Source organism: Actinia tenebrosa, unplaced genomic scaffold, assembly GCF_029948245.1.
Source record: "Actinia tenebrosa isolate PJP-AT-01 unplaced genomic scaffold, QUT_ActTen_1.0 PGA_scaffold16__25_contigs__length_10494907, whole genome shotgun sequence".
Taxonomy (NCBI): Eukaryota; Metazoa; Cnidaria; class Anthozoa; order Actiniaria; family Actiniidae; genus Actinia; species Actinia tenebrosa.
Genome location: NW_028292576.1, coordinates 8,787,824 through 8,801,472, shown reverse-complemented (window position 1 = coordinate 8,801,472; position 13,649 = coordinate 8,787,824). Strand labels below are relative to the sequence as shown.

The 13,649-nt window shown below is 36.9% G+C and overlaps 2 protein-coding genes across 2 annotated transcripts; both read right to left on the bottom strand.

Moving 5' to 3' along the window:
• Positions 1 to 680: 680 nt before the first annotated feature.
• LOC116306936 (basic phospholipase A2 caudoxin) lies at positions 681 to 4,590 on the bottom strand. The gene is made up of 5 exons (XM_031717082.2): positions 4,357 to 4,590; positions 3,668 to 3,701; positions 2,347 to 2,479; positions 1,666 to 1,778; positions 681 to 1,358 (listed from the first exon to the last, which is right to left on the bottom strand). The coding sequence occupies exons 1-5, from the start codon at positions 4,432 to 4,434 to the stop codon at positions 1,237 to 1,239; spliced, it is 480 nt and encodes a 159-aa protein (XP_031572942.1). The 5' UTR covers positions 4,435 to 4,590; the 3' UTR covers positions 681 to 1,236.
• Positions 4,591 to 7,805: 3,215 nt separating this feature from the next.
• On the bottom strand, positions 7,806 to 13,206 carry LOC116306960 (phospholipase A2 A2-actitoxin-Ucs2a-like). The gene is made up of 4 exons (XM_089030987.1): positions 12,796 to 13,206; positions 9,538 to 9,685; positions 9,063 to 9,172; positions 7,806 to 8,222 (listed from the first exon to the last, which is right to left on the bottom strand). Exons 2-4 carry the CDS (start codon positions 9,636 to 9,638, stop codon positions 8,140 to 8,142), a joined length of 294 nt encoding a protein of 97 aa, XP_088887113.1. The 5' UTR covers positions 9,639 to 9,685; positions 12,796 to 13,206; the 3' UTR covers positions 7,806 to 8,139.
• Between the last annotated feature and the right edge of the window lie 443 nt (positions 13,207 to 13,649).

Below are 13,649 nucleotides of genomic sequence, written 5' to 3'. Positions count from 1 at the left end.
AGGTGTCCCCAGTCCAGTCCCCCTTGACAATCAAGGACCAAGGACGTGAGAAAAAAAATTGGACACAAAAAGTAAATCCCCCAAAAAATTAAACCCAAACTAATATAATTGCAAATTTCAAAATAATAGGAGTTTCCTTAAAAAACAAAGAAGGAAAATCGGTAGGAAAGATTGATAAACCCCGATGCGCTTGGGTTTCCTGTGTGTAACGCAATATCTTGTTATTTGTTTGTAGTTCCGATCGCGGCAAATATATAAACTCTCGCTATCGAAAATCGCGCGCCAAATGAATGGAATCTATCTTGTATTTTTGGTAAGTTCTAATTAACTGCTAAATAATTATAAAATTAATGTTTAAATTCCTAAGAATTGCGTGTAGCGAGATGGAAAATCAAATGAGTTTCGTTCGTTTAACTTTGTTAGAAAATTTTACTATTTCCAGTGTGAAATGAGTTGCTCCAGTTTAAAATATAATTTTTAATTTCTCACAAAATGCAACTCGAATGTGTTAAAGGTTATAAGAAATGATTTTGCTAGTCAGTTTTGATGATCTAAGTCATTCTATGGGCAAAGGGATTTTTTCACTACACTGAAGACGCGAGTTTGCGTGACATAACAATACCGTAACGCGTGGATGTTTGAGATTATGAGCCTTTCAATTTTCGACTCTCTGAATCCTGTTTTCAACTGGCCCCAAAATTTTATTTTACATTTCGAAAGAAGACATGCCCTTCGTTGTTCCAGAAGTATTTTTTTGTCCTGGATCGACATACCAGTGGAGATATTTTAGTGTGAAGTTGGCTTATTTTTGCTCTTCTTGAATTTGCTTCAAAATCGAAAAAAACTCAAAAATCTGTAAAATATTCCACGTATTACATATTTATCAAGAAAACTAATAAAATGTAGAAAAATGCCTATACTTTCTATGTATCAACTTTAAAAGTGCATAGCGTTTGAGATTGATATAGAAATGAGCTTGGGTTGAGAGGTAGTATTCCAACCCCAAAAGTCGCCCTAAAACGGCGAAAATCAAAATTGCCTCCGTTCATAAAAAATAACGTCCCAATAAGCCTTTGAGTTATTTTGTGTTTAATAGTAGCCCAAATGCTATGATCTGGCAAAGTTTGAAGAATTTTGATTTTTCAAGGTCTGCTCACGTTGTTTGGTTTTTAGGGACTAGCCCTCATAAAACTTCAGTAAAATTATTGAAATCGCAAGCTTCAGTCGTAAGGTAGATTACTTCCGAAACCATAAAAACCATTTATTATTATTTTTCGGGTTGTACTTGTTCTTGGCAAAGCACTCTGCTGCCTCCTTATCACACATACATACTGCTTTCCTGCATGGGTCAGTATCACCTTTAAAGAAAACAAAACAAACTAAATACTGTAGAATCGAACTCCAAGAATACGAGCCTGCCTGTGCCTGCCTGCCTACCTGTACTCGGTATTTTTGTATGCAGATGGCATATACCCTGATTTTTTATCTATGCCATAATAGCGGAAATCGTGGTCTGTCTGTTCGATCTGTCCGTATATGTGTGTTAGCGTCAGTCTTAGCAGGGAATTGTGATAACAATCTTGATAAGTTTTGCCATGTACACACCGTGGTTTTTTAAAGACTGTACTGCTTGCTTAAAACAATATTTATAAAACATGAGCTTACCGCAGGTTATTTTGCAGTTTGGATGCCATCCAGTCCTGTACGAAGTGTAATAGATGTAATAAGGAGTGCAGTGATCGTATCGACCGTAGCACTCATCATGAACTTTACAGCATCTGAATCAAAGAAAGAAAATTACACTATGTTTCTAATTCGACCAGAAAACTACTTGTTACACAGGTTTGAAGTGGAATCAAAAGTTTTGTTTAGCTGTAGTTCACTCGCCTCTCGCCTCTGGGGACTCGCGTTCGATCCCGAGGCTCGGAATGACATGTGAGTAGAGGTTGTTAGATTTCTTCCTTGATTTGAGGACTTTTTTACGGATTATCCGGTTTTGAAAGCCTCCTTTGATCTGTGAATTAGATAGCCGTGCCCTGACTTAGATCAGCGCAGAGGTTGTTTCACGGTTTGATCTGTGAGTTAACCGTGCCCTGAAGTTGCAAGCCCAGAGCTTGTTTCAAGGTTCAATCTGTGAGTTAGCCATGCCCTTACTTAAACCAACCCAGAGGTTGTTTGGTTCAATCTGTGAGTTAGCCGTGCCCTTACTTAGACCAGCCCAGAGGTTGTTTCAGGGTTTGATCTGATCATGCAGGAGGGGCCAGTTGTTTCAGAATATCTATAAAATTGGAAAGTCTATTTCAAATTGGCCTTGTATTATTGAGTATCGCTATTTGTGATACGTACCGATCTAAGTCATCCACAGGGGTCCCAGAGCCTCCAACTCCACAATAGCTTCCGTAGTTGTTGTAGTCCAAAGCGAACCTTCCAGTCATGCAATTAACCATTAGACCAAACTGCAGAAGATTTTTTTTCTGGACTGTAGTTTCAAACAGAATACATAGAAATTAGCATCTTTTCTGACTTGTCACCTTTCAGTAGCATAGGAGGCATGCGCTGTCGCTAAACGTGGCGCTGTATCTGGGGTCATGGGTTTGATTCTCGATAGACTGCGTAGCGGCCCAAATTCCCTCTCGTCCCCTCCTCCACAGGCCCCCCACCCCTCCCTCCCCCCATTTCCCAATTTGGCCCTACGCAGGCTAATTCTCGACTGATGATCGAATCGCATGTGAGCCGAGTTTGTTTGATAGATTATCTATCTTCTCATGGTTTTTTTCCCCTGTGGTTCTTCTTACTCCGAGGAGTAGTGGTTGTAAAATATGAATTAACCTTGATAAGAGAGACTTGACGGTTTTCACGCGTTTAAATTGTTTGTAAAACGATGACGTTTTGACTCCAGTTGCGTGTACTTTACTGTTGAGGGAGGGCAGGGTAACCCTTTGTTATTGTGTCGATGACGTCAATAAGCAGATCAAAAAATCTGTTCATACACTCGATGTAGCATACACTTAACATATAGATCTTTACCGAGTGACAAAAACACATTTCATAGACGTAATACTTGTTTTAACCAATTATTTTCTGATGGATGAGCTAGCCTCCGGCAACTTGCCATATTTGGCTTTGAGGACGTCAAAGCGAAAAGACTCTTAACCAATCAGCTTGTGACCCATCTTCGGATGGATGAGCTTGCCTTCGGCACTAACTTCCCATATTTGGGGTTGACGTTAAATGACGTGTACAGACTTTCTTAACCAATCAGCTTGTGACCCATCTTCGTATGAATGGACTTCGACTCCGGCAACTTCGTGGGCGTATAGCAAAAACGACTAAATTATTCTGTTTTCCCTATTTGTAAGAGCAGAAAATATTTCCTGTTTTTACTAAACACCCACGAATTAAGTTGCCGGAGTTAAACTTATCACTCAGAAGATGGGTCAAGAACGAGTATTGTGAATTTTTTCTAAATTTCATTCTCATCTCTGGGAATTTCTAATTGTTATATAATAGCTGGAGTTGATATGTAGGTCTGGCCGTTCGCAGTTCAAAGTGTTTAGATTCACGCGTGTCGCATTTTAACAGCTTGTAATTCGAGAGAAGAATTTCTACCCTGGTAATGATTTCATTTAATTATTTTACATCTATTATTTTCTGCTGAGCTTCTCACCCTCTGGTCGTACTGCTTTCTTGCTTTCAACAAACTAAAAATAGACAAAAAGAATAGAAAATGTTGTTATCTTTATAGTGGCCATGATGATGAAAATAGGGGCGAGCTTACGTGGCCTAGAATATGTTAATTTTCCGTCCTGCACATCCCAGCCTAAGAACCAACATTATATCTGCGCTAACAGTCTTCATATATTAAGAGGAATTTTTTTTCAATAATGAGCAATAATGGCAAAAAGCGCCAAAACTAGACTTTCTTATGAGTTTTGATCGCAATTTTCGTTTGGGGTTAACACTCAAAACCTTTGTTAAACAGTTAGAAACTGATGTACTATGATAAAATGCCTGTTTGAAGCGGTATTTTCAATTGTTTAAAGATGTTTTGTTGCATTTGTGTTAGAATGTTGCTTTGTCAGGCTTTTTTATAGGAAATATATATGGGAAATAAGCAAATAAAGGCCTAAACCTCATTTTCGAATAAAACTTTTGCTTTGGGTTAACACTTTGATTCCCGCTTTCATCGGTCATCTCCACTTCCAAACAAGTTAAACTTTGTGAATAACAAGATTTTAGCCTTGCACAACAGCCTTTCTTCAAAAAGATAGTTTTTGGCGCTCGCCGCTTGAATACGAAAAGAATTCTCTCTTAATGAATAAGACTGACATTTTGCATTTGAACGCATTGATATACCTTTTTCCTGTGGCCCTGTACTTCGGTGAGTAGAAAGGCAGTGACCGCGACCAATAATAAGGCGGTTTTGTAGAACATAGTTCTGTCTTCAATACTTGACTAAGTAAAAAGATGATCTTAGCTTTTCTCGTACTATCCAATGCAGATAACTACAATTCCGATTTAAGGAATGTCCAGTTGAGTAAAATAAAGTTCTCTAAATGGATAGCTTCTGGCAGGTAGGAAGCAACAATGTTAGAGCACACCTCTGTGAGTATGTATATATATATACTTTATGCGGGAATGTATATATTATATTGTATAATGAAAGTTGACGTCACAGTCAAGCATTTATGATTATACATTATAATTTATACATATAGCTATTTAGCAAAACCAGTTAGCAATTAGTCTTGGAGCCCGAAAGACTAATATAGATACAAATAAGCCGTTTTGAATTAAAGTTTTCAAACCGGCCGGCACATTTCGCTACTAGTATTCAATATACAGTCAATTCAAAAAACGTTGTCGTCGACCGGCTCAAGCCTACGCGACTGGACCGAAAGGAATATGGGTAAACATCACTGAAGCGATTAAATATTCGTTCTGAATAAATTGTTCTCGCTAGTAATAATAATAATGTCGAGAAACAATCCATCAAATGCATGTCTTTGGGTTTAGGGAAAGAAAAACAAAGTAGTTATGATTCAGTTCACAATTCCGAAAATATGAAGGCATTAAAAAAAAAAGTCTCCTTCAACACTTCCCGCTCGCCTACAAAGGTTGGTGCTGTAAACCACGCATAACTAGTCAGATAAAATTATGGAGTCAACTCGGCTTCAATGATTGCTACCCAGAGTTCCTTTCGGTCCAGTCGCGTAGGCTTGAGTTGGTCGCAACAACATTTTTTGAATTGACTGTATACTCATTCCGTATCGGAGCGCAGCATCGATAGTAGACGAGGAAGGACAAAGTTCCATTTTTTCCTTTTGTCATAGTTAATAGAGGGGAATTGTTAGGAAACCTATTGTTATCAGGTCTTTGTTCGCTTTTGATGTTGAAGCGGTCTTGAGCTAGCCTGGTGCAAATTTTTTTATTGTCGGCTCTTTCCTTTGTGGGGAGGGACACGTCTGCACAGCAGGCTAGTCTTGAGCGTACACAATGTTTGATTTATGCTCATCCGAAATTGCGAATTAAGTAAACATAAACTTTGGGATTGTTGTAAGGAATATTCAAACATCTCTTATAAGTATTTTGAACTAGCAGCCAAAAGAAAGATTTTGGTCTGTTCACTCAGCCATTGCCAACAATGGTAAAACAATGGTAAAACAAAGGATTGTGCACGGTCACCCTTGAAAAAAGTGAACAAAGACTTATAACAAAAGGGTTTCCTAACCATTCCCCTCTTACTATCAACTATGGTTATAATGAAGGGATCAACCGTTTCAATTAACGCGCCCACTTTTTTGCACCGCGCAAACAATCGCTTTTTTAATCCATGATATGTGGCAATTTGCACTCACTATATGTTTTTAAATAATAACCTGGTTAAACAATCCCAAATTTACCACACTTCGGCACTATTGAAAGTAACTATGGAATATTGGTCAAATGCAACTAGTGGTCTAGAGTGATATGGTTAATGGTGAAATTTTTAATGAATTGTGAGCATGTCAAGAAGTATGTTCACAACTTTCATTTAGAATTTCACTATTAACCCGCATAACAATATACCTTTTAGTGTAGAATCAGTTTTAGCCTAACAAATGATCAAAAAGGGTATTTGGCATATGTTTTTCTTAATTGCGCTAAATCGGGAAACTCTAAATGGTGTCCATTTATCTTTCCCTATCTCACCCAAGGGACAACTTAAAATGGTCAATAGCCAACTTTCGATAATTACGATTATGCTATTGTTTCACTGGAACCTCGACTCGAATTGTTTTGTGCTTGATGACTCAACCAGAATATCGCGGAAAGTTGGCTATTGCTTCGTGTAAGAAATCCCTTCTTAGCCCTTAGAAAGAAAAAAAAAAAAAAAAAATTCACAAGTGAAGTTCTTGAAATAAGAAATAAATTATGATTCCTTATCATTCCTTATCATTCCTAGTGATACAAGTATATCGTGTTTCTGTTTCTTCATCTCTCTCTCTCTTTCTTTTTTTGTTTGTTTTGTTTCAAAGTATATCCTCATGAAGTGTGGCTTAGCTACATTGGCCCTTTTCGGGCGCATGTAGCAAACTTAATACCCTTTTTCTTTTACTCGGAGTTTTGGTTGCCTGATAAATGGCTTTTGTTTCAAGTGATTACAAACAAAAGAATTTTAACTAGAAGAAGACAAGTAGTCTAATGGATATGCTCCAGGCTTTTCATGTCCTTCATAGTCTTATTTTTACCATCGTTGTCATAGTTATGCTTTGAGACTCCAACTCGACCATGGCGTTTTCACTCAAATTTCCACACTATAAAGCCGAGCAAGTCCTATTTTCAAATATACATATATACACACACACATATACAGTCAATGTCATTAACGTTGTCCACCAAAAAAAGACATTTACACATTTACACATTTAGACTAAAAGAAATATCACGTGTTTCCTCGAACGTTCTGGCATAAAACAAATGCTGAAATACCATTCTTCATCTTAAATCCTCACTAAATGGGCAAGGCATTCTGGATTTTCGATTCACGAGTTGAATTTTACATTTAAAGTTCAGGCTGGCACACACGAGGCAAAGAATACATAATGAAACACGTGATATATAGCTTTTAGTCTAAATGTGTAAATGTGTAAATGCCTTTTTTCGGTGGACAACGTTAACGACATTGACTGTATAACCCACATACATACATACATACATACATATATATATAGTTTTCAAACCAAAATTTGGTGCTTTGATCTCAGTCATATTTTTACCCTTTTCAAAGAGCAATTTCTATATACACCAACTTGCAAGAACGTTGTCATACGAAAATAGAACATTAGTGATTTAGTGGGATAGGAATTATATTTAAAAACAAAAGAAGATCACTGAACCTGAACTTTTTCTTTTGCCTTTTAATGTATTCCTTTCTCACTAAATTACTAATGTTCTATTCTTGTATGTCAACGTTCTTGCAAGTAGGTGTAAATATTCAACATTTTTTTGGCCCATAATAAGAAAAATCAGGACTTTCTTGGGTATTGTTTAGCTCTAAATTCATTATCCTTGGCTATTTTCTTGTTGTCTTCATGTTTCGGTGTCTTGGACACCACGAAAGATCCGAAACATTTATTCCAAGGTCAGCAAATGGATCTCTTCCCTCCCCCTCCTCATGCATCTTTAGGTAACATGCAGTAACGTTTATCGCCAGAACGAGAAGGTTGATTTAGGAGGTTCAAATACTAAGAGGTTTGGTAGACGGTGAAAATCACTCCGTCTTCGGATAAATTATACATAATTCGACGGATTGCTAGGTGAGGTAGTACGATTAGTCAATTTATTAACATTGAGTTTGAATTGTATTTATAACAACAACATTTGATTCCCTTAAGCTTTTACCAGACTACCGGAGTTTTTAGATACCCGACTATACCCGAGTTTAGAACTACCCGACTATCGGAGTTCACTACTCGACTACCCGGGTATTTGACTACCCGAGTTTTCAACTACTTCACTGCCTGAGTACTTAACTACCCGAGTAGACGAGTTTTTAACTACTCGGCTACCCGAGATTTTAACTACTAGATTAATCGACTATCGTCTATATTTACGATGCAGGTGTTCCTAGCGGTACCATGACTTGTGTTTTGGGTTCTAGCGCATGTTTCTTGCGAAACAGCGGGCAGCTTCTCTGTCACATTCACAAACTGATCTCCCGCAGGAACCCTGCTTGTCCTCTAGCACCACGAGAAAAAGACGAAAAGAAGAAAAAAAAATTATTTAGGGTTAGGTTACGACTTTCCTTGATAGCTTGTTGTATCTTCTTTTGATGTTTTGCTGATTTTTTGAAGCCAGTTTTATTTGGTGCGCTTTTACGAAGTTATCGTTTTTAGGTCCTCCTAAAAAAAACTGGCTTCAAAATCAGCAAAACATCAAAAGATACAACAAGCTATCAAAGAAAGTCGTTTTTATTCTTAAAAGTACTAATTTTACACGCTACGAAATATTACCGCTAATGTATTCTAATACTACAGCACCACAGAACAAGAGATTGGGCTGCCTGTGGTGCATGTCAAGGTTTACACCAAGAATCACCAATGCGACCCGGGTTCGGTTCGTAATAGAGTAGCTGAGTTGTTTGTAGGTTCTTTCTTGTTCTCCTTGGGGTTTTTATCCCTCCTCAAAAATCAACTTCTAGTTGGTGGACGCGTATCTTTTAATGCGTTTACGTTGAGACGTGAACGTACGTTTCGAAAACGCATCAGTGAGGAAGTGGCCTTAGTGCGGAAAGCAAAAACTGAGGCCTTTGAAAATGTTGAAGTCATTCACACTGGCATGTCTGTTTTTCGCATGCGCAGACGACGATATCACAACATTTCCGATCGTGTCTGCGTTACTTTTTGATGTTTTAGTGAGTGGACGCTAAGTGGAAACTAAGTTCAACTTTTTCTTGAGTTTTTATTCTCTCTTCCTTTTTATTTTTAATTTCCTAATCACTGAAACATTTTTAATTTTACACTTCAGAAATCGCTGCTATTGAAATGCCAATTATTTTCGTTAGCTCCTTTGGGACTTACCGCAAGTGATGCTGCATGCATCTGATGTTTGCCTTCTCGTTCGGTATTTGTAGGTGACCATGTTTGGGTTACAGTCTTGGGCATAACACATGTCATGAGATTGACAGCAACTGTACGTAGAAGTATACAGACATATTGTAAAGGGTCTGAGTACTAGTCGAATGGATGGATGGATGGGTGGGTGGATGGGTGGATGGATGGGTAGGTGGGTGGATGGGTGGGTGGATGGACGGGTGGATGGATGGATGGGTGGATGGGATGGATGGATGGATGGATGGGTGGATGGATGGATGGGTGGGTGGATGGGTGGATGGGTGGATGGGTTGATGGGTGGATGGGTGGATAGGTGGATGGGTGGATGGATGGATGGATGAATAAATGAATGGAGCATGAACGGATGGACGGACAGATAGACGAATGAAAGTTTAAAGTTAAAAAAACTTGAAATAATAAAGATAAAAAGCATTATTCTCACCGGTCTATCCCGTCTATAGGTTCCCCTTGACCTCCAACACCACACCAATTTCCATAGTTATTGTAATCCAAGGGATTTCTTTTTGTTTTGCAATAGATCATGTCGACAAACTGAAGCAGGTTCCTCTTCTGAAAGGGCGATTGCTCATCTATAAAGAAAAAGACATTACGCCATACATGACTGATTACCAGATCGAATCACACACAATCCTTTCCCTTGTGTTGCAGTGTTTTTGCCTAAACCTAACGTTATTGTCTTCTTTTGCAGGTGCAAAGCAATTCTTGTAAATCAGAATTGCTTTGCACCTGCAAAAGAAGACAATAACGTTAAATACTTGCGAGTCAATAGCGTAAAGAAAAGCATAGACTATGCGGCAAGGGTGCTTAATTTTTCACCATCAAGCTTGTTTATACGCTTCGTTTATAATGTTGCTTTTAGTTTGATTACCATGAAACTTTCATCAAATATTAGACAATAATTGAAGTTTATAATAGTTAATTTCGTTTTGAAATAGCGTTAAATAAATCAAAGTTATAAGGAAATATTAAAATTAAAAAAAAAAAAAAAAAACGAATTCTGTTTGTTTCCCTCGTTTTATTTTCAAATTGCTTCATTTTCACAAACTATGATATATGACTTACAAAATATCAAAGTTTAAAAAAATTCTGTGGCGCAGATTTTGAGGAGATGATGCGGACATTTTATAACCTCGATTTTGCTCACTTTTCATACACAATACCATTAAAATATGTGGAACCAAGTAACGTAGTTTCAAAGTCACGCAGAAACGTCTATTGACTTCATAGTTATGAACTGTAAACGTTTGGTTGGAAATAAAGTTTTCTACGTAGAGTTTTTCTTGCAAAATTATGACCAAAATTCCATAGTTAATGGAGTGGAATGGTTTGGAAACTCCATAGAACAAAGCTATTGTTTTACCTTTGATGTTGAATCGTACCATCACGTGTCACTGACCGTGCACAATGAACCAAAGCAAGTATTGCTGAAAATACTTATTTACTTATTATTTTCATGTATGAACACTTTGAAAGTAAAAACATTCATTCGATGACCAAAAACCATATTTCCAATATTTCCGAGGAGATACAGTTAAGTTACTAGATGATAAATAAGAAAGCATTAAAAAGGGCAATTTCATTTTCAATAAAAAATTAATATTAATCATATAGGATTAATTAACAAATAATACATATTTTAGAACGATTTTTAAGGGTAAAAATCTTTTATATTCCCTAATACTGTGAACAAATGGAGAAACTTTTCCTTCACTGTGCACTGTGAACGTCATACAGTCAATTCAAAAAAAACGTTGTCGTCGACTGCTACGCGACTGGACCGAAAGGAATATGGGTAAAAATCACTGAAGCGGTTAAATATTCGTTCTGAATTAATTGTTCCCGCTAGTAATAAGGCCCCGTCCACACGTATCAGGAAATTTGTGTACCGACAATTTGTTTTTGTGGATACGAGTTGCGTCCACACGTGTCCGGAAATTTTTGTATCCGTATCGGGAAATTTTCGAAAACGGTCTCCAGAGTGAAAATTTTAAAAATACGTGTGGACGGTCATATCCGCAAATTTTCGAATACGGTGAAAATTATCCGTCAAAGGGACTAGGCACTACCGTGCATCAGGGTGGATCAAGAAATTTCCAAATATGTCTGGACAGTGAAAACGATTCGAATACGCTGCGTGTGGACGCAAACATTTTCGTATCCGCAAAAAACAATTTGCGGATACAAAAATTTCCGGATACGTGTGGACGGGGCCTAATAAGTGAAACACTAATTACTAAATAGTACAAAATAGACAACTTTCATAACTCAGTTTTTTCAGATAGAGAAAATGAAGCCTTTTTACCAGTCGAAACTATAAATGCTATCTGATGAGAAAATACTTTTCGAATTTCCGGATACGTGTGGACGGGGCCTAATAAGTGAAACACTAATTACTAAATAGTACTAAATAGACGACTTTCATAACTCAGTTTTTTCAGATAGAGAAAATGAAGCCTTTTTACCAGAAACTATTAATGCTATCTGAGAAAATACTTCACGAAAACTATTTCCAGAAAATTTTGTAGAATTTGACTGCATACCAAAGAGGTTATGAAAGAACGAAAATAGAGAGTTTTGTATGTATTTATCACTGGAAGCCTTGGTGGCCTCGTTTTGGTGTATTTTCAAAACTTCAAATGCTTACATCTTGTAAAGGATTTATTACACCTTTTTCTGTTCATTAACCGCAAAGGAATATTCATTGAAGCGAAGAAGCATTGTCATTAGAGCGAACAGGCATACAATAAGGCGAACGGAGTCTCAATAGTGCGATGGAACTTTCATTAAGAAATTTAGCATTGAATTTGACAATCATGAATATGTTTGCGTGGGTTCATTAACGTTTTCAAACTTTCATTAGCGTTTTGGTGCAGTCAATAAACCACAACACACTTTCAATACAACGTTTTGGACATTTATTAGTTATGATTCAGTTCACGATTTCGAAAATATGAAGGCATTAAAAAAACGTCTCCTTCAACACTTCCCGCTCGCCTACGAAGGTTCGTGCTGTAAACCAGGCATAACTAGTCAAATCGAACAAAAACATAGAACAATAGGTTTCCTAACCATTCCGCTCCATTAAGTATGCAAAATTCGGACTTTTTGTTTATTCTCGAATTTCTTTGAATCGGCAAAAAGCGGTTGTAACTAGAGTAGAAATAATATGCCCGTGAAATAGTTAGGATGAATGATTAGCACATAGGAATTCAGTGAGGCATGACAAGGGCACGGGCGTTTACCTGAGTAACAACTCAATACGCAAAGGAATAGATACGAAAATTAGTTTTTTTCTTTATCTTAATATTTCCTTATAACTTTGATTTATCTTACTCTATTTCAAAACAAAATCAACTATTATAAACTTCAATTATTGTCTAATATTTGATGAAAGTTTCATGGTAATCAAATAAAAGCAACATAAACGAAGCGAATAAACAAGCTTGATGCGGTCGGCTATAAATTGTACCCAACTACCTTAAACCGTCAGTAGCTTTTTTCAGTTAACGAATATCTCGATAGTGATACAGTGGTTTTAAAACTGATGAAAAAAGCGCAAACCACTGGCAGAGCACGGAAGGCAAATTGATATCAAAATTAATTTTTTTTAAGCGGTGTTAAAAAAACCCATTACAGCAAGAAAATGAGAATATTTTAAACGCTGAAAGTGTGAATTTACCTCGTCTAGATTCTGAATACCTTCTTCCTTTCCCATCGAAAATACGAACTGCAAACTAGCTGCTCCACAAAAAAGCGAAATCCACAAAAAGAGAGCGCAATTCATCTCGGAAATCGGAGCTGTCGTTATTTTTTAAGTGGCGTTCGAGTGAATAAAGAAAAGAAGACAAAAAGTGAAGAAACCAATTTGACTCTGAGCTCCGCTCTGTTTCTTTGCTGAGGAATAATAAAAATTTCACGAATGCATCGTAGATATAATTGACGCAAAGCGGAACAAAATGAAGGCAGCAGATTGTGACGGGCCATTCTTAAGTTAAAAGCATCCCCTTGGGGGAGAACGAATAAGAATGAGTAATCTTGCATATAAATAAAAGTTATGAAAAAAGAAAATAACATCACAGGTATCGATAGGATTAGAAAGTTAAGTTTTTAAAGTTTGAATTTCTAAATATAATTGTGAACTAATATTGAGTTTTGATAACGACTTATCTTTTAAAACCAATTAATTGTTAATATATTATTTCTGATTTTTTTTGGGTTTAATTTAATTGAAGGTCTGTACGCCTACTGTTGCTAAGCAACGGATATAGGCTTCAGTTGTTTTTATCCCCTGTTTTCTAATCTAAAAGAAAATCAATGAAAAACTGAGCGACAATCAAATAGAAAGTTCTAGTAATTAAAGAACTTTCCATGTATTTTAAGTGGAAAATTCCGTAGCACCAAGGCAAGGGTTTCTATACTCTAGGCAAGAAATTGTAAAACGTACCGAGCAGAATATTTGGTGAAGATATTTTAAGGTGTCTGTATACACCAACCGTTACTAAGCAACGGATATAGGCTTCAGTTGTTCCAAGA